Source organism: Meriones unguiculatus, chromosome 7 (assembly GCF_030254825.1).
Source record: "Meriones unguiculatus strain TT.TT164.6M chromosome 7, Bangor_MerUng_6.1, whole genome shotgun sequence".
Lineage (NCBI taxonomy): Eukaryota > Metazoa > Chordata > Mammalia > Rodentia > Muridae > Meriones > Meriones unguiculatus.
This window is the reverse complement of record NC_083355.1, coordinates 16,411,122-16,429,803: the sequence shown is the minus strand read 5'-3', so window position 1 is coordinate 16,429,803 and position 18,682 is coordinate 16,411,122. Positions and strand designations below refer to the sequence as shown.

At 55.9% G+C, this 18,682-nt stretch overlaps 1 protein-coding gene across 2 annotated transcripts in view; it reads left to right on the top strand.

Moving 5' to 3' along the window:
- Mrc2 (mannose receptor C type 2) overlaps window positions 1–18,389 on the top strand; it is a 54,673-nt gene extending 36,284 nt beyond the window's left edge. The window contains exons 7-30 of one of the 2 annotated variants that reach the window (XM_021645579.2): window positions 930–1,118; window positions 1,250–1,404; window positions 2,327–2,434; window positions 3,878–3,993; window positions 4,401–4,549; window positions 5,149–5,366; window positions 6,263–6,405; window positions 7,415–7,517; window positions 7,747–7,885; window positions 8,009–8,044; window positions 8,282–8,442; window positions 8,540–8,607; window positions 10,239–10,339; window positions 10,588–10,730; window positions 13,480–13,594; window positions 13,714–13,877; window positions 13,994–14,102; window positions 14,561–14,799; window positions 14,886–15,054; window positions 15,149–15,298; window positions 15,580–15,699; window positions 15,902–16,081; window positions 16,924–16,950; window positions 17,054–18,389. In XM_021645579.2, the coding sequence (XP_021501254.1) occupies window positions 930–1,118; window positions 1,250–1,404; window positions 2,327–2,434; window positions 3,878–3,993; window positions 4,401–4,549; window positions 5,149–5,366; window positions 6,263–6,405; window positions 7,415–7,517; window positions 7,747–7,885; window positions 8,009–8,044; window positions 8,282–8,442; window positions 8,540–8,607; window positions 10,239–10,339; window positions 10,588–10,730; window positions 13,480–13,594; window positions 13,714–13,877; window positions 13,994–14,102; window positions 14,561–14,799; window positions 14,886–15,054; window positions 15,149–15,298; window positions 15,580–15,699; window positions 15,902–16,081; window positions 16,924–16,950; window positions 17,054–17,280 (3,329 nt within the window). In that variant the 3' untranslated portion in view covers window positions 17,281–18,389. The remainder of the gene's footprint in view (window positions 1–929; window positions 1,119–1,249; window positions 1,405–2,326; window positions 2,435–3,877; window positions 3,994–4,400; window positions 4,550–5,148; window positions 5,367–6,262; window positions 6,406–7,414; window positions 7,518–7,746; window positions 7,886–8,008; window positions 8,045–8,281; window positions 8,443–8,539; window positions 8,608–10,238; window positions 10,340–10,587; window positions 10,731–13,479; window positions 13,595–13,713; window positions 13,878–13,993; window positions 14,103–14,560; window positions 14,800–14,885; window positions 15,055–15,148; window positions 15,299–15,579; window positions 15,700–15,901; window positions 16,082–16,923; window positions 16,951–17,053) is intronic. The other variant, XM_021645580.2, reaches the window with a different exon arrangement.
- Window positions 18,390–18,682: the final 293 nt, after the last annotated feature.

Below are 18,682 nucleotides of genomic sequence, written 5' to 3'. Positions count from 1 at the left end.
TCCCCTCAGGCCCCTGGGACTTGAGTAGCTATTGGCTAACTAAAGATGATTGACATCTCTAGCCAGAGGTGTGGTTGGAGCACCTCGCAGTCCACCCGGATGGAGCTGGTTTCAGAATTCTCTTCTGAGGCAATGCTCAGTACGGGCCTCCTTCCTAGACAGAACCCTGCCCGAGCCTGACTTTGTGGGTGGTTTGATGGAATTTTGTTTTCTTTTGCCAAGACCCAAGTGAGGACTTGTTTGCTTCAGCCGCCCTCAAACCCCAGTCCCTAGCAGATAAACCCAAAAAGACACATCTGTGGATGCAGGGGAGGGCCTTCGGAAGCGAGAGGAGGTATCGAGGGGAAAGCAGCTAGAGGGATGTGACCAGTTTGCCAGACTTTACGGCCCTGTGATATTCCTGGCAGCTCACCCCACCTCTGGTCAGACATTATTCACTCTAGACTTCTCTCCTCATTTCTTTTATGCAAGACTGCCAAGGCCAACAAAGGAGGTGCTCGGTGAATGCTGCTTATTTACTTTGAGACAGGGTTTCTCTGTGTAGCCTTGACTGTCCTAGACTCAATTTGTAGACCAGGCTGGCCTCAGACTCACAGAGATCCGCCTGCCTCTACCTGCCCGAGTGCTGGGATCACAGGCGTTGGTCACAGCACCCGGCTTGAGGTTCCATTTATTAAGCAGAGTGGCCTTGAGCTCAGTTTGATTCTCTTAACAGGAAGTCCTCTTTACAGTAGGTATTGCTTAGGAGTCTGCTGTGTCCCGTTAACTGCCCATCTCTCTCTTGGAGCCTCAGCCAGAGAGGGCCTGTCCTGTTGTGGCTGGGCTCCGTTGTCACCGGGTTTTAAGTGTCTTAGAGGCTATTGTAATGGGGAGGGCGGATGTAACACCCATCGGGTCCTGTCTGAGCACGTCCACCCGCCTCTCCATAGACAGGTGGACCAACGTCAAGGTGGAGTGTGACCCCAGCTGGCAGCCCTTCCAGGGCCACTGCTACCGCCTGCAGGCGGAGAAGCGCAGCTGGCAGGAGTCCAAGAGGGCGTGTCTACGGGGTGGGGGTGACCTGCTCAGCATCCATAGCATGGCAGAGCTGGAGTTCATCACCAAACAGATCAAACAAGGTGAGGGACTGCTTGGCCTCTGTACGGGGGGAGGGGTATGGAGGGGGGAGGGTCTGTGTGTCTAATCCCTTCCTACCCGTTGCTGGCCTGAGGCTGACCTCAGTGTCCTCTCTCCCCTGCTGTAACCCCAGAGGTGGAGGAGCTATGGATAGGCCTCAATGATTTGAAACTGCAGATGAATTTCGAGTGGTCTGACGGGAGTCTCGTGAGCTTCACCCACTGGCATCCGTTTGAGCCCAACAACTTCCGTGACAGCCTGGAGGACTGTGTCACCCTCTGGGGGCCGGTGAGACCCTCCTCCTCCCTCCTCCCAGTACCTTAGCACGCCCCACATTCCTGCTGCCCTCCCCCACTATTCCCCACCCCCACCCCTGCACACCGAGACTGGCTAGCAGGGCTAGAGTCCCACCTTCCCCCCACAGATAAGTCCCCCGCAGGGCTGGGAGACCGAATTCTCCAGAAGCCTTAGGCAGCAGGCTCATTCTTGGTCTCTGGCCAGCTGTACCTCCCTGCCAGCAGGTGGCACCAGAGCCCACCTGATGGCCAGGCTTGGCAAGCAAGGCCCCTCCTCAGCTCAGGGTTTTGTCTTCTCAAGAAATCATGGGCTGATGATTGCTACGTCCTGACCCAGATCCAGTGTGGGTGGGAGAGGGAACCGAGGCAGGGTTTTTGACAGGGAAGAGCCTGGGCTCTGGTCTGCTATGAGATGCAGTGCTGGAGGATGGGGGCGGCTAAGCAGCATGTCCTTTTGCATTAGGGGATTCTACTTAAGATTTTAAATGATTTGGTGAGCATCTTTTACATGCCAGCATGTTGTACCTGCATGTATGTTTGCATATCACTCTCATGCCTGGGGCCTCTGGAGGTCAGAAGGCAATACTGGGTCCACCCAGAACTGGAGTTAAGGATGGTTGTGAGCCGTCTTGTGGGTGCTGGGAATTGAATCTGGGCCCTCTGGAAGAGCAGTGCTCTTAACAGCTGAGCCATCTCCCCAGCCCCTCAACTTGTTCTTTCATCCACCCTTGATGCCTATTGAACTCCTGCTCTCTCCGTTGAACAGTCTGCGGTACAGAAAATGAGGCTGGTTGCTAGGAATCACACAGCAAGTTAGAGACAGGTTCAGGCCTAGAAAATGGGCTGGCAGAATGGCTGGAAGATTTGTGGGGAGGGAGGGATTTGGGGTGAGTCTTCTTCGTCCTGTGTTCCAGGAAGGACGTTGGAACGACAGTCCCTGTAACCAGTCCCTGCCATCCATCTGCAAGAAGGCGGGCCGGCTGAGCCAGGGCGCTGCGGACGAGGACCATGGCTGCCGGAAGGTGAGGGTGTTTTTGGAACTGCCCAAGGTGGAGTCAGCCCCCAGGGGTTCCCAGGGTGGGTGGGGAGAGATGGAGAGACCCCTGCAGTCTTGCCCGGCCCCCTCCTATTCTCTGGTTTCCACACACCCTTTGTGGCCGTCAGAGCTCCTGGCCGAAAGCCTTGGTATTTTCCTTTGGATTAAACACCTTCGAAAGCCCAGCCCCAGCTGAGCCCTCCTCTCCCAGAGGCATGGTCACCCTTCCTGCAGGAGCTGGTGGCAGGGCTGTCTCAGTAAGAAGGCTGGCAGGACCCAGCTGGGGAGTCTGGGGTCCGTGAGCTCAGGGCGGAGCTCCGTCCTGGTGTGAGTACAGTGGAGTACCTCGGAGACCAGCCTGCACTCTACACACGTGGCTGCTGTGTCCAGAGGGAGCCCTGGGCTAGCCTGGCACATCCTCCCAGACTCCACACTGCGTCCTCAGGACCACCCAGCCACCTCTGCAAGCCCGCCCTCTCTCCGTAGCTCTTCAGCTCTGGTGTCCAAGCCAGCCGCTAGTTTTCACTGACACTGATTATTTATTTTACTATTCTTATGTATCACGATTACGTTTGTGTCTATCGTATGAGCGTGTGGCGCACACATGTCATAGTATGCTTGTAGAGGCCAGAGGCCAGCCTTTGGGGTCAGTCCTCTCTTTTCACTGTGGGAATCCGTGGATTGAACCCAAATCATTGTGGAAAAGGCCTTCACCCTTTGAGCCATCTTGCCAGCACCTGGTTATTTTTTTTTTTGTTTTGTTTTTTCAGAGTGTAAATGCTATGTGTGTGCGCACACATGTGGGTATGTGTTCACGTTGGGGCCAGAGGCTGGCCTCCTTATTTTGAGATAGGAGCTCTCACTGGACTGGGTCTCCCCAGTAGATTAGGTTGCCCAACCAGCAGCTCCCTGGGGACCCGTGTGCCTCTCCCCCTCAGTGCTGAGATGAAAAAGCATGTGCCACCACACCTTTTCTTCCCCCCATGAGTTCTGGGGATCTGAACCCAGGTCCGCATGCTTGCATAGGATGCTAACTGAGCCATCCTCCCAACCCGATTGGTTTTTTTTTTCCAGTACTGAGGACTGAACCCAAGGCCCCACACATGCTAGAAATGTGTTATCACCGCTGAGCTATAAGCCAGGCTCCTGTATTTCTTGATGTAAATGCTACTTGTTTCTCAGAGCCAGGCCTTAGGCAGGTCCATCCGCTCCCCGCAGCAGCACTTCCGCCCGGTCCAGCAGTTGGCGGTGGCGGTAGAGCGGGGGCTAGCCGGATGCGGAACTTAGCACAGGTGTTACTCTCCGGAGCTAATTAGTCCCCTCTGCCCTGCACACACCCAGCGATGCCCTGATGTCGGTCCTGCTCAGGCATGGGCAGGTGTGGGGTCCTCCCACAGACACCCCTCTCCTGCCCTCTCTCTTGAGTCAGGGTTGGACGTGGCACAGCCCATCCTGCTACTGGCTGGGAGAGGACCAGGTGACCTACAGTGACGCCCGGCGCCTGTGTACTGACCATGGCTCTCAGCTGGTCACTATCACCAACAGGTATAGAAGGTGGACAGAAGTCCTGGCCGGTCCTCTTTTCAAAACAGGGTTTCTCTGTGTAGCCTTGGCTGTCCTAGAGCTCCCTTTGCAGACCAGGCTGGCCTCCAGCTCACAGAGATCCGCCTGCCTTTGCCTCCCTGAGTGCTGGTATCACAGGCATGTGCTACCACACCCCGCTCTGGCCAGTCCTCTTCCATGACCTGGTCTAATAGGATCATATCCTGGCATCCTTCCCAGTGATACCCAGAATCCTTTGAGCCTCAGTATGTTCCCTGGTCCCCCCTTCCCAAGGCACATGACTGGCGTGTGTAGTACCTGAGCGTCTGGGATGGGGTGTCTAGCCTGTGGTGCAGAGCTTTTGGAAGGCTGCTGGGAAGCGTCACGCCTTGACTGGCTTGTTTCTAAAGGTTTGAGCAGGCCTTCGTCAGCAGCCTCATCTACAACTGGGAGGGCGAGTACTTCTGGACCGCCCTGCAAGACCTCAACAGCACCGGCTCCTTCCGTTGGCTCAGCGGGGACGAAGTCATGTACACGCATTGGAACCGGGACCAGCCTGGTGAGCCTCTAACCCCGTTTGACTGGCCTTGAAGCACGGATCTGGGGCGGACTGTGTCAGGGCTTAGGGCTTCCCTGAAAGCTGTTCCTTTGTGCATTGTGACCTGTTAGCCCGGGAGCCCACAGCCCCACTCAGACCCTTGGCACTGCTGTTTACCAGCTGGGCCTCCACTGAGCCTCAGTTTCTTCACGTTGAAATGGGGATGATGGTACATTTCTGACAGAGTTGATGCGAGGCTTAGACGTGTGTTTAGCTTGTGAAAAGGGGTCACGTGTAATGTGTCGACGTTGCACACACTACAGATAACTTGCTCTTAGTAGCTGTACAAATGTCACCCTCCACGTGTGCCCCACTGTACGCAGCGTCAGTATTGTGGCCTCAGTCAGCTGTGGCTCTGCTGCGGTTAGAGCCTAACTCCTGGTCTGAGGATGAGGTACAGAGGTTACTGCAATATGAGACAGATTTAGAAAGGCCTAGTCTGCACACGTCGTAGCCACGGAACTAGGACTCTGCCTCGTGCCTTCCCCCAACCCCCGCCCGATTTTATGCTGACCCCCCAGACCTCATCCCTGTAGAGTCAAGCTCATTCTCCTCCTCAGGGTACAGACGTGGGGGCTGCGTGGCCCTGGCCACGGGCAGTGCCATGGGACTGTGGGAGGTGAAGAACTGCACATCGTTCCGGGCTCGCTACATCTGCCGACAGAGCCTGGGCACGCCGGTGACGCCAGAGTTGCCTGGGCCAGACCCCACCCCCAGCCTCACCGGCTCCTGCCCCCAGGGCTGGGCCTCAGACCCCAAACTCCGACATTGCTATAAGGTGGGACATTGCTATAAGGTGGCATGGTGGGGGGTGGGGACAGAGGAAGGACAAGAACACTGAGGCAGTTTACCTACCTGGGGGCCATCATGACCCTGAGGTACCAGCCTAGACTTCAGACTACACTAATTGCTGATGAAGAATTTGCTGGTGGGTTCTGAGGCCTGATGGGTGCTTGGTGAAGGAGCCAGACCCCAGCGTGTTCTACATAATCCCCTGGGAAGCCCGATGAAAGGAGACTCTTCCAGTCCAGCAAGGGCCTGGCTTCTATCCGTGGTCCCTGTGCTGGCGGCCATGTGGAGGTTTGGATTTGAAAGGTCTGAGTAGGGCCTGGTGGCTTGCCAAGCTTGGGGACCACCAATTTGGTTTTGTTGTTTGAGATTTTTGTGTTTGCTCTTGAGACAGGGTCCTCAGGTCTGTAGCACAGGCTACCCTCTAGCTCTTGGCAATCCTGCTTTAGCTTCCTGAGTGCTGATACAGCCATAAGACACTATGGCTGGCTTCTCCTGTGTAGCCCAGGCTGGCCTCAAACTCACTATGTAGTCGAGGATAACCTTTGGTCTCTACTTCTTGGGTACTAGGTTTGGACACATGCACCACAAGGCCTGGCTTCCGAGGCCTTTTATTACATACAGGAACTAAAGTGTGTATGTGGGGGGGGGGGGAGGAACCTGTCCTCAGTCTAATCCCTCTGCTGGGATTAGAGCCTTCCTCCTGGTCTAAGGTACAGGGGCTCTTGCCAGGAGCTGACAGCATCGCCTGGCTTCCTGAGACAGACAGAATTGTCTTTAGCTATTGCTCCCTGCCGAGGCCACAGCACCTAACTGGACCGCTGTCGTGAGGAGGTGGCAGGTGGGCTTTGGCCACAGCTTAGACAGCTGTCTCTGCTCCGGCAGGTGTTCAGCTCCGAGCGGCTGCAGGAAAAGAAGAGTTGGATCCAGGCCCTGGGGGTCTGCCGGGAGTTGGGGGCCCAGCTGCTAAGTCTGGCCAGCTATGAGGAGGAACATTTTGTGGCCAACATGCTCAACAAGATCTTTGGGTACTGGATGGGTGGGTGAGGGGCCCGCACCTGGGTGGGGAAGGGAAGGGCTGCCGGATTCTTGGTTGTGGCACGCTTGGGGTGAGAAGGTGGGTATTGGACGGTGCCCTCAGAGGGCCCAGCTGAGGCTTGGGATGACCTGTATCTGTCAATACTGCCAGAGCCATCCTGTTTCCTTCAAGTGCCCACAGTCCCCTGGGATCTCGGTGACCCCCTTACAAGGGACCCTGTTGCTAACCAGTGTCCTATAGCCAGCAATGTCCTTTCAGACACAGCTGCCATCTCAGCCTCCCCCCCCCCCCATTTCATAAGAAATACCCCTCCCCCCCACTAGATCGCTGACTTGCCCAGAATCCATCTTTACCACGTAGGCTCTGAGGACTATAGTCTCTGGCACATGGCATCGTAATCAACTTATCATTGGTGGAAAAAAAAAAAATCCGAGTGGACCCAGGCGCCCTGAGATCTTAATTTCGGAGCTGCTTCCTCCCAGCAGTTGGGCTTTTATCGCTCGGCTAGTAATTATAGCAGCCCGTGCTCGCTCACCGCTTTTTTCTCGGCTCATCACGTGGGTGCGGCTCACAGCCCACCCCCTCCCCCGCACCCCGTGCCCGTACTCGCTCAGTGACCTCATGTTCAGGTCGTACTCATGAGTTAGACTGTTGGTCCGGTGCCGCAGTGGGTCCGTGACGAAGCACGATTTGAACCCCGGTGTCTTTGAGAGCCCCAGCGTCTCTAGTTTCTCCCGCCCGCATAGGAGGGAAAAATACGCAGACGCCCGCTGGGCCCTGTGTCCCGGAAGGTAGTCCGGGGCCACCTGCTCTGGCTCGCCTTGTCTCTAGGGAGGGAACTTTCAGAACACAAACAAGCAAACACCAAGCCCCCCCCCCCCCCGCAGTGCTTTGGCGCAGCGGTTTGCGGCGTGGACAGAGGCTGCAGGCTGCTTAGCGACAGCCGCTGGACTCCGGTTCCGGCCACTCACCTCCTCTCTCTTCTGTCCCCACACAAGTGAATCCGAGCCGGAGAGCCACGAGCAGCACTGGTTTTGGATCGGCCTGAACCGCAGGGACCCGAGAGAGGGTCAGAGCTGGCGCTGGAGCGATGGTCTAGGGGTGAGGAGCCGTGGAGGAGGCAGGACGGGGAGGTGGGTAGGGCTTGGTCGTGGGTGGGCCCCGCTGGGGCGTGGTAGGGCCTGGCGTGGGCAGGGATTTCTGGCTAGTAGGTTAAGAGCAATCAGGTTATGGAAAAGGATGTTCACCCGGCCTGGCAGTCCTCAGTTCAGGCCCGGCTTCTTGGTTGCCTGTTGGACGTCCCTCTTTCCGTCTTTATCTCGCTTGCCAGTTTTCCTACCACAATTTTGACCGGAGCCGGCATGACGACGATGACGTCCGAGGCTGTGCGGTGCTGGACCTGGCCTCCCTGCAGTGGGTGGCCGTGGAGTGCCAGACGCAGCTGGACTGGATCTGCAAGATCCCTAGAGGTTGGATGGATGTGGGAGTAAGTGGGCTGGGGCAGGCCAGGCGCTGGATGCGGGCTTCGAAGCGAGGAATCGGGGGATCCCACCGCCCTCCGCCCTGACATCGTCGCCCCTGTTGTTCTGTAGGTGTGGATGTGCGGGAGCCGGATGCTGGTCCCCAAGGTGAGGCCCCTAGTCTCCCTGATCCCTGCCTTGGCCCAGAGCGAGGCTGAGCAGGTCAAAGGCTCGACCCCAAAGGGGGACTAAGTTAGCCCTGGACACCCTTGCCCTGCTTTCTGTGGTGTGGAAAGAGGGTCAAGCGGAGGGCCTGTCCGGGGTTTATCTTGTTGCATGCTCTGGCGCTGACCAAGCCAGGAGCTTTCAAGGGCCTGTCTAGCGGCCTGGCATCTGCTCCCACAGGCCGGCCGGAGTGGCTCCGCTTCCAGGAGGCAGAGTTCAAGTTCTTTGAGCACCACTCCTCGTGGACGCAGGCCCAGCGCATCTGCACGTGGTTCCAGGCAGAGCTGGCCTCCATCCACAGCCAGGCAGAGCTGGACTTCCTGGGGCAGAACCTGCAGAAGGTGGGCGTGAGAGGCAGCAGGTGGTTCCCAGCTGGGAAGGGGCAGAGGCCGCCGGCGGGGAAGCCGCTAACCCTCCCCTGCCCGCCTCCTTCACCAGTTCTCCTCAGGCCCCGGGCAGCACTGGTGGATCGGCCTGCACACCTCGGAGAATGATGGCCGCTTCAGGTGGGAGAGCTAGCGGGCGGCAGGTGGGAGAGGGGCACGGGTGTGAGTGGCTAGCTGTGTCACCAAGCTAGAGGTGTCGGGGCTGAGCGAACACAGGCGGATAGACCTGCACTTGAATTCGGCTCCGCTCCTCACTGGCTGCATGGCCTTGGACAAGTAAGGGGCGTGTCTCTGGCCTCTGTTGTCTTACCTGAAGTGGCAATAATGAGACCTTCGTTGCTGGCCTAGCATTCTTCAGATCCTGGGGTTGATTCCTGGACTACAAAACAAATACTTCAAAACATCAAAAAGTTATATATATATATATAATTTAGGGACTTATTTATTTTGAGGCTCGTCTCACTATATAGCCATGGTTACCTAGGTAGAAGAGGCTGGCCTTGTACTCACAGAGATCCTTTTGCCTTTGCTTCCCAATGGCTAGGACGAAAGGTATGTGCCACGATACCCAGCTTTATTTTATTTTTAAACGTTAATAATTAGCTACATTATTCCTTTAATACTATGGTATTTCTTTAATTATTTTAAAAATATTTATCTATCTATTTATTTATTTATTTAATATATATGAGTGCTCTAGCTGCATGTATACCTGCACGCCAGAAGAGGACATCAAATCCCACCATAGATGGTTGTGAACCACCATGTGGTTGCTAGGAATTGAACTCAGGACCTCTGGAAGAACAGACAGTGCTCTTAACTGCTGAGCCATCTCTCTAGCGCCTCCTTTATTTATAATTTATGCACATGTGTGTGCTAGGACCTACTGAGTCCAAAAGGGGACACCAGATCCCCTGATGTGGGTGTTGTAGGTGGTTGTGAGCCAGCCACGTGTGTATGTGTGTATGTGTATGTGTGTGTGTGTGTGTGTGCGCTGGGAACTGAACTGTTGTCCTCTGGAAGAGCAGCACACACTCTTAAACAGTTGAGCCATCTCTCCAGCCCCTCAAAGATGATACTTTTTAAGACTAGTTTCTAACTGGGTGTAAAATTTTAACTTAAGAAACGGCAAAAGCCATGACCAGCTTGAGAACAACGTAGGTACCTGTCTGCCAAGCGTCAAAATGCTAAGCTATCGCATCTGCTGTCATCCGCCTGGTTGTCGCTTCCTGCTCTGGAGACGCTGGGGGCATGTGGCGTGACAGGTCACTACCCATTCTCAAAGTCAGACCCACTGAAAGAGAACATTCATGTCCTGAAGATACGAGGCCTGGCAAAAAGCCACTGCGCCTCACAGTGTGGTGTTTGACAAATAACTTCAAGTCCTTATACTACAGCGCCCAGCGTGCACCGGGTGCCACATACTGGTGGCACTCTCCTGTTATACCTGGGGTCACATTATCAAAGACTGGCCAACCCATGAACAGGGGACTCTACACAGCGCATGCATTACACGGATTAAGGGCGTTTGAGGCAGGAATCGGTGAAAATCTGGGCTCTTCTTTGCTATAGGGTTTTCAGGCCCCTGAGAGAGGCGAGTGCGTGCTGGGCAGGGCCCCACAGGAGGCTGTGGACCTGGGGTCTCCGTCTGCACTGGGCTGTGAGCTCCTTCAGCCCCGTTCGTGCCCCTGGCCTGTGGCCTCCGGTGCTGCGCACGGAGGAGGCTGAGCCTGTGTTCTGTGACTCTGTAGGTGGTCAGACGGTTCTGTCATCAACTTCATCTCCTGGGCACCCGGAAAACCTCGGCCCATTGGCAAGGACAAGAAGTGTGTGTACATGACAGCCAGCCAAGGTGAGGGTGAGGAGGACCAGAGAGGGCGTTGTCGGCATGAAGAAGGGGCTAAGGTTAGGGGTATCTAGGTGGGTGGGGACGGGGCAGAGCCGAGAAGAGCTATATGGGAAGAGCAGTGGGTGGGTGCGGCTGTGGCTGCAAGGACACAGAGGGCTGGAGCTCAGCCCGTGTCCCCAGGGCATAGGACCAGGAGTGCTGCCTGCCCCGCCCTGCCCTGTGGTAACAGTTCTCCTCCCCCCCCTTCACAGAGGACTGGGGGGACCAGAGATGCCATACAGCCCTGCCCTACATCTGTAAGCGCAGCAATAGCTCTGGGGAGACTCAGCCCCAAGACTTGCCACCTTCAGCCCTAGGAGGCTGCCCCCCTGGCTGGAACCAGTTCCTCAACAAGGTAGGAAGTCAGGAGGGACACCAAGAGAGCCAGGGGCGAGGTTGGGGAGACGGGACGGCCGAGACTCAGGAGCCTTAGCTGTCTGGCCACAACAAAGCCATGGCCTCTTATGGTTGGGGACATGTGGAAATCCACGGGGACACCCACCAACCTCCCTGTGCCAATGAGAGCGAGGCTCCTTGAAAGCGGCTCAGTGTACAGAACACCTGAGCGAGGTCGCCTGAATACCTCCGAGTTTTCCAGATCACTAGTTGTCAAACGTCTTGATAGCGAACTCTTATTAATAAAACAAAATATCGAGCATTTGTACCCAATCTGTATGTGTGTATACGTTATTTGTGTATACATGCAAGAGGTTGCAACAAGATTACTAGCTGCTTCTGTCCTAACGAGACTATCATCAGATGGAGTCAGGTGTGCGCCAGAACATAGCTGAAAGCAGATAAAGACTAAAAATACTATCTTTAAAATTCCTTATCAATGGAATAAAAGTATGCTTGGGCCCCGCAACTGGTCAATTATAATAACACTTACGCAATTCCACTAAGCACTTAGCATTGTAGGAATTTCATTCTCTTGTTTTTGCAATATGAGAATCCATTTTTTTCTTTCATTTAAATTTATTTTTTCACTGGTACGTAAAAGCATAAACGTGATGGGTATTCGGTGGGTGCCATGTAACGCTCAGGGACAGCCAGGCGCTGTATGATGCTTGAATTAGAGGAGATTAGCATCTGCCTCCTTGAAGGCATACGCTTGCTCTAAGGGGAAGCTGCCCCCAGCCCTTCCTCCTGGCTGTTTGAAATGCTCAATGCGTTCTCTCCTGCAGTGGCCTCACCACAGGTCACTATGCTATCACCTGTCACCTCACCGTGGGCCCACTTTCTGCACAACAGTACCAAACCAACTTGATCTTACACAGCTGTCCCTGAGTGCTCCGTAGCCAGCCTCTCCTCCTCCCACCTTTTTTCCCACTGTCCCTAGTAGCTGCCGTACTATTCTCAACTCTTTTTTTTTTTTTCTTTTTCTTTTTGGTTTTTCGAGACAGGGTTTCTCTGTTACTCCTGGCTGTCCTGGAACTTGTTCTATAGACCAAGCTGACCTCAACCTCAGAGGTTCACCTGCCTCTGCCTCCCGACCACTAGGATGAAAGGCATGCGCCAACACCGCCTGGCTATTCTCAGGGCTTATGAGAGTAACTGTGCCCGCTTCCTTTGAGACAGGGCCACTCATAACCTAGATCAGCCTTGAACTCACCACATAGAGGGTGACTGAACCTTTGAAGGCCCAAATGCTGGGATTACAGGTTTATGCAGTGCTGGGAATAGAACCTAGAGTCTTGTGCCTGCCGGGCAAATGCTTTACCAACTGAGCTATCTGTCCAACCCGAGAGTAACTTAGGTTTTGCATATCTGTGTGTGGTTGGCACATGTGTGCACGGGGCAGAGCTTGATCTTGGGTGTTTTCTTACTGGTCCTGTAAGATACAGGAGAGGCAGGTGCTCTCATTTAAGCCAAAGCTTGTTGATTTGGCTAGTGTAGCTAACCAGCTCGACTAGACATCATCTGTCTCTACCAGGTGCTGGGATTACAAGTGGGCCACCACATTTACTCGGGTGCTGGGGACCCAAAATTTGGTCCTTACGCTTACCCAGAAAAAGCACTTCATCCATATCCAATATGGACGGGACTGTGCTGTGCTTGTCTTTCTGTACTCATTTTAAAAAATTTATTTTCTTTCCTTTTTACTGTATTTTTTGCCCGTGTGTGTGTGTGTGTGTGTGTGTGTGTGTACCAAATGTGTGCAATGTCCATGGAGGCCAGAAGAGGGCGCAAGGTCCCCTAGAACTGCAGTTTCAGACAATTGTTGAGCTGCCATGTGGATATTGGGATTCAGATCTGGAAGGGTAGCGATGCTCTTAACTGCTGAGCCATCCCTGCCACCCTTGTTCTTGTGTTTTTTCCTTAGCAACATTTAGAAAATTGTCTTTCCTAGTGTTTTGAAGTTGGGCGTGATGGTATACACTTGTCAGTCAGAGGGTGGTGGGAGACTAGGCCAGCCAGGGCGAATCTTCTCAAAAATCCAAACAACACCAAAAATTCAGAAAACAAAAAGTAAGGAGTTAGGGATTTGGCTCATTGGTAGAGTGCCTGCCTAGCCTATGTGGAGGCCCTAACTTACATATACACACACACAAACACACACACACACACACACACCCCAAAGAACAAAACAAAAATAGTGTTGGGAGATAGCTCAGTTGCTAGTGTTGTCTGTACAGGTATGATGACCTGAGTATGATTCTCAGGACTCACAATAGCAAGGTGAACAGCACCTGAGGACATCAACCCTCTGGCCCACACACGTGTGCACGCACACACACACACATGCACTCACGCCCTCACGTGTTCACATTGCACAACCAACCTGATTACAGTGGTGCACACTTGCAGCCCCAATACAAGGGAGGTCGAGGCAAGAAGATCATGAGTTCCCGGCCAGCCTGGGCTACGTAGCAAGACCCTTTCCCAAACAAACAATAACAGCACCTTCCCCTGCCCCCCGAATCTGTGCCAGGATGGGAGGCGGGGCTTTGCCCAGGGAGATCCATACGTCCTGTGTCCGGTAGGGCTTGGTCTGAAAGCCCCTGGACATCAGCGGCTGAGGGGGTACCCAGAGGGCCTCTGGGATTGTGGACTGTGGTGTGTGTGTGTAGAGCTGGTTATCAATCACATCCCCTGGCCCGCAGTGTTTCCGAATCCAGGGCCAGGATCCCCAGGACAGGGTGAAATGGTCAGAGGCCCAGTTCTCCTGCGAGCAGCAAGAAGCCCAGCTGGCCACCATTGCAAACCCCTTAGAGCAAGGTAGGCTCAGCCCAGGTAGACGCGCTGGCACCCCCCAATCCAGTCTCCCCACAACTGGCTTAGAGCAGAGCAAATGGGGGCCGCCCCGTCACTCTTGCCTTTCTTCTGGGGGACTGTAGCCTTCATCACGGCCAGCCTCCCCAACGTGACCTTTGACCTGTGGATTGGCCTGCACGCCTCTCAGAGGGACTTCCAGTGGATTGAGCAGGAACCTCTGCTGTACGCCAATTGGGCGCCAGGAGAGCCCTCCGGCCCCAGCCCCGCTCCCAGCGGCACCAAGCCGGTGAGGACACCGTTCATTGTGCTCTCTCCCCCGCCGACCCAGCTGTCCTTTCAGGGGGCAGTGGTAAACAAAGGAGGCGGCCCCTGGGGTTCCCCTAAGTAGCCTCTCCCCCCCAGACCAGCTGTGCGGTGCTGCTGCACAGCCCTTCGGCCCACCTCACTGGCCGCTGGGATGACCGGAGCTGCATGGAGGAGACCCATGGCTTCATCTGCCAGAAGGGCACAGGTACGAGCCACTGCAGTGCAGATGCTCGGCACTGCCTAGCTGCTCTGGGCCGGGCCAGGAGGAACCAAACAGCGTTCCTCTCCCCTGGAGTCCCAGAGTTCTCCCCCGGAGCCCTGTGCCTGCTTGGGGAGCAGGCGGTCTCAGGAGGAAGGTCTGTGGGTAGCCAGATACTGCGATTGCGTGGTGTGCTGGCATGCCACAGAACCCCTGAGGCTCAACGTCAAGGCATGGTCCCTGGTTTCCTTTGCTCCGGGTACCTCAGACAGGAGTAAGTCAAGACCCTAGCTCTTCTCTGTGTGTCAGCAAGGGAAGCGCAGTGATTAGAGCAGACAGTGCAGCCAGGCCCAGTGGAGACCCGCCCTTGGCCTCATGTCTGCCTTTTCCTGGCCTAGTCTCGTACCTGGGAATGGGGTAAGGGCGCAGAGCACGGCCTGAGTCCTGCCCCCCTTTCCCTGCAGACCCCTCGCTGAGCCCCTCCCCGGCAGCTACGCCTCCTGCCCCCGGCGCTGAACTCTCCTACCTCAACGGCACCTTCCGGCTGCTGCAGAAGCCCCTTCGCTGGAAGGATGCCCTCCTGCTGTGTGAGAGCCGAAATGCCAGCCTGGCACACGTCCTTGACCCCTACACCCAGGCCTTCCTCACGCAGGCTGCACGAGGCCTGCGGGCACCACTGTGGATCGGGCTGGCCAGTGAGGAGGTGGGCTCCTAGGTCAAGATTTTGCCACCCCCGCCCCCACCCTACCTTCTGCCTCGCCCGGTCACCCATGGCCTCCTCCTACCCAGGGCTCACGGAGGTATTCCTGGCTCTCGGAGGAGCCTCTGAATTACGTGAGCTGGCAGGACGGGGAGCCTCAGCAGTCGGGAGGCTGCGCCTACCTGGACGTGGACGGAAGCTGGCGCACTGCCAGCTGCGACACCAAGCTGCAGGGGGCGGTGTGTGGGGTGAGCGGGGGTGAGTACCACCCGACGGGGGCCCGAGGCTGGGGCTTGTGCGGGCGGGCCTGGGAGGATGCTTGGGCGGCATCCTCAGTCCTGCACTCCGACAGGGCCCCCTCCTCCCCGAAAGATAAGCTACCGCGGCAGCTGCCCTCGGGGACTGGCGGACTCGTCGTGGATTCCCTTCAGGGAGCACTGCTACTCCTTCCACATGGAGCTGCTGCTGGGCCACAAGGAGGCGCTTCAGCGCTGCCGGAGAGGTGCGAGAGGGCAGGCCCGCCCAGCATCCAGACTTTGAGGCTCTGAGGAGGGGCTTCGCCTTTGCCTGCAGGCCCTCCCCTCCTCACCTTCCAGTACTCAGACCACACTGTGACCCGTGCAGAACAGCCAACGGCACGCACATGCCCGAGAAACACTCCGTGTTGCTCGCTGCCGCCAGGGAAGAGGGCCGGGACTGCCAGGGATGGTTATGGGGCGGGGGCGGGGCTCTGGCACCGCGAGTGCTCGTTCCTCCTGACGAGCGTTTTTCCTTTGTGTCCAGCGGGTGGGACGGTTCTGTCCATTCTTGATGAGATGGAGAATGTGTTTGTCTGGGAGCACCTGCAGACCGCTGACACCCAGAGTCGAGGTGCCTGGTTGGGCATGAACTTTAACCCCAAAGGTGGGTGTCCTGTGTAGGGTAAGGGGAGGGACCAGGGCTCAGGCTGCAGGAGAGATGCCTGCCACGCACGATTTCTGGGCTTGGGAAAGGAGAGGCGTGGAGGAGGTTAGTGGGAGCACAGCAGCTCCCTCTCGCCTATCAAACAACAACAACAAACCCGACCTGGTCCCCTTCCCACATCTTCAGTGTCTTCCTTCCACAGGAGGCATGCTGGTCTGGCAAGATAACACAGCCGTGAACTATTCTAACTGGGGACCCCCTGGCCTGGGCCCCAGCATGCTAAGCCACAACAGCTGCTACTGGATCCAGAGCAGCAGCGGACTGTGGCGACCTGGTGCTTGTACCAACATCACCATGGGGGTTGTGTGCAAGCTCCCTAGAGGTAAGCCATAGTCTCAGAAGGCGCGCGCTCCGCCCGCCGTGCCCACAGCTAAGGCCACAGCTGCGTCTAAGGTTACCTGCTGTCCGGAGGCAGCTGTGTTGGGTGGCAGGGCATCAGGTATGTCAGTCTATAGCAAAGACTGGTCCTGGGACTTACTCCCCGAAGCAGACAGCAAGCCCAGAGGCCAGCAAGCGCCATCATTCTCTAGTGGTTAGGGACAAGGGATGGTTCGAGTCCCCTACACTCACTTATCAGCTCTGAGGCTTGGCGAGATGGACCAAATGGTAGAGTGACGCAAGCCATGAGGATCTGAGTTCAGATTCTCGGCACCCTGATAAAAAAAAAAAAAAACAAAAAAAAACAGCACCCTGTGTCCATGTCTGTAACCCCAGAATGGAAGGGGCCGTGTGTGTATGTGTGTGTGTGTGTGTCTGAAATGATAGGTCCCCAGAGCTCATTTGTCAGCCAGCCTAGCTGAAGTCATAAGCTGTAGGTTCAGTGAGAGACCCTGTCTCAAAAAAATAAATAAGGTGGAGAGCCATCAAGGAAGACACATGGTACAATAACAGTGACCTCAGGCCTCCACATGCGTGCGCATATTTCCCAGTGCACATGTGCAGTACTCACCTTCAAGAACGCATCCACCGAACCCCACCCCCACGCCGTACCTGTTCCATCTGAGGCAAGGCTTTGAACTCTGTGGCCTCAGCTTCCTCGTATATAAAGCTGGATCATAGTAGCCGGGTCATGGCGTCACGGGAGGCTCGGGTGATTTGTTTAAATGGTGACGATGATTTCCACGAGGACTGATTGTGACTCTCTGGCCCTTCCCCCTCCTGCAGTGGAAGAGAACAGCTTCTTGCCGTCAGGTGAGTGGAGGGGCGCCAGCCCTGAGCTTGGCTCTTTCCCTGGCTCCTCTGTCCCTGGAGGGCATGGCGGAGAACAAATGTCCCCTCCCCGTCGTTGTCTCAGCAGCGCTTCCCGAGAACCCGGTGGCCCTGGTGGTGGTGCTGATGGCGGTGCTGCTTCTCCTGGCCTTGCTCACGGCAGCCCTCATCCTCTACCGGCGCCGACAGAGTGTGGAGCGCGGGTCCTTCGAGGGGGCCCGTTACAGCCGCAGCAGCAGCTCCGGCCCGGCAGAGGCCACTGAGAAGAACATCCTGGTGTCTGACATGGAGATGAACGAACAGCAAGAATAGAGGCGAGGGCGTGGTCAGGGCAGAGCCGGAGCTGGGGAGACAGGGGCCCCAGGCCGGCAGGTCCCCGTCACGCCCCAGTCTAGTTGGTCTGTGGATGGCAGCCCTCAGGCGTTGCTACTGGGAACCAGGGGCTGAGCGTGCGATGGCGTGGGAGTGCCCAGCCTCCCACAAAGGCTAGGCTGAGCCCTGGCGATGGAGCATTTCCCCTTTCTCCTGGGCCTGGGATCTTGTCACCTGGGCCTGGGCCTCCACGGTAACTGAAGGCAATGTGAGAAGGGAATCGAGCTATTTCTGCCTTTTTCTCCCCGCATCCCTGAGCCTAAGCCTGCTGACCCAACCTAGAACCCTTTCCTATTTGCAGGTCTGGAAAGCCTGCCCCGTTCCCTCTTCCTGTTTTTGGCTCCATCAGCTCTGTCTCTCCATCCTGCCCTCATGCCTTTTCTCACTCAGTGCCTCCTTCTGAGCCAAGGCCCTGGGACTTCTCTTTCTCAGTGTGTGTGTGGGGGGGTCAGCTGAAGGGGCCAAGCATCTGTCACCCCCGGCACCTGCTGGAATGGACCAACGTTACGGTGGGAGGGGGCCTAGGTGGCTCAGGTCTAAAAACCAGGGTCCCCGTGTGGTGTCTGCTGGAGTAGCGATGGAATGGAACTGTGCGGAGAGACACCTTATCCACTCATGGGGGTGTTGTCTCCTGCTGGTCGGGGGAGGGCTCTGTCCCTGAAAGAGTCCCCTGTGGGGACCAATCTAAGTTCCCTAATGTCTCCAGCTTTGGGCTCTGGTTTGGAGAGAGGGAAGAGGGTCACGGGGGCCCTGGAGAAGCTGTAGCCTTGGATAGCACCAGGGGCTATCTATCATCTCGTGTGGCCTAAGAGGAAGAGTGGCTCCTGGAGCCACTCAGCATCTTCTCAAGAACGGACCCAGCCAGGATGGAGAGTGCCAGTCCCCGTGTCCCAGGGCGGGGGCAACGTGAACAAAAACTCAAAGACACAGACCCTCTGTTGTAGTTCTTGATTTTTCTAAATGTGCTATTATTGTTTTCTAAAAAAGAAGGAAAAAAAATAAAGAAAAAGAAAAGCAAACAAATAAAAACCTTCCAGAGGCTTGAGAAATCGGCGTTTCTGCCTCCTCCTTGGTGGAGTCTGATCCCTACGCCCCGGCGGGGATAAACGGCAGCCTCCATCCCATTGCTTTGGTAGCCTGCCGTTTTGTCTGTGAGCCCTTGGGGACACTTCCTCTCAGGAGTGAGGCCATTCCTGCCCGCAAGCATGCTAGCCTGGGCAACTGAGCTCACTGTCCCACCGGGAGAACACTGGGAGTTGGGCTGTCTCACCTGTTAAGGATGAGGTGAGAGCATTCTCACCAAGTGCCTTTGAGAGCATGCAGTAAGGACTCCATACGTGCT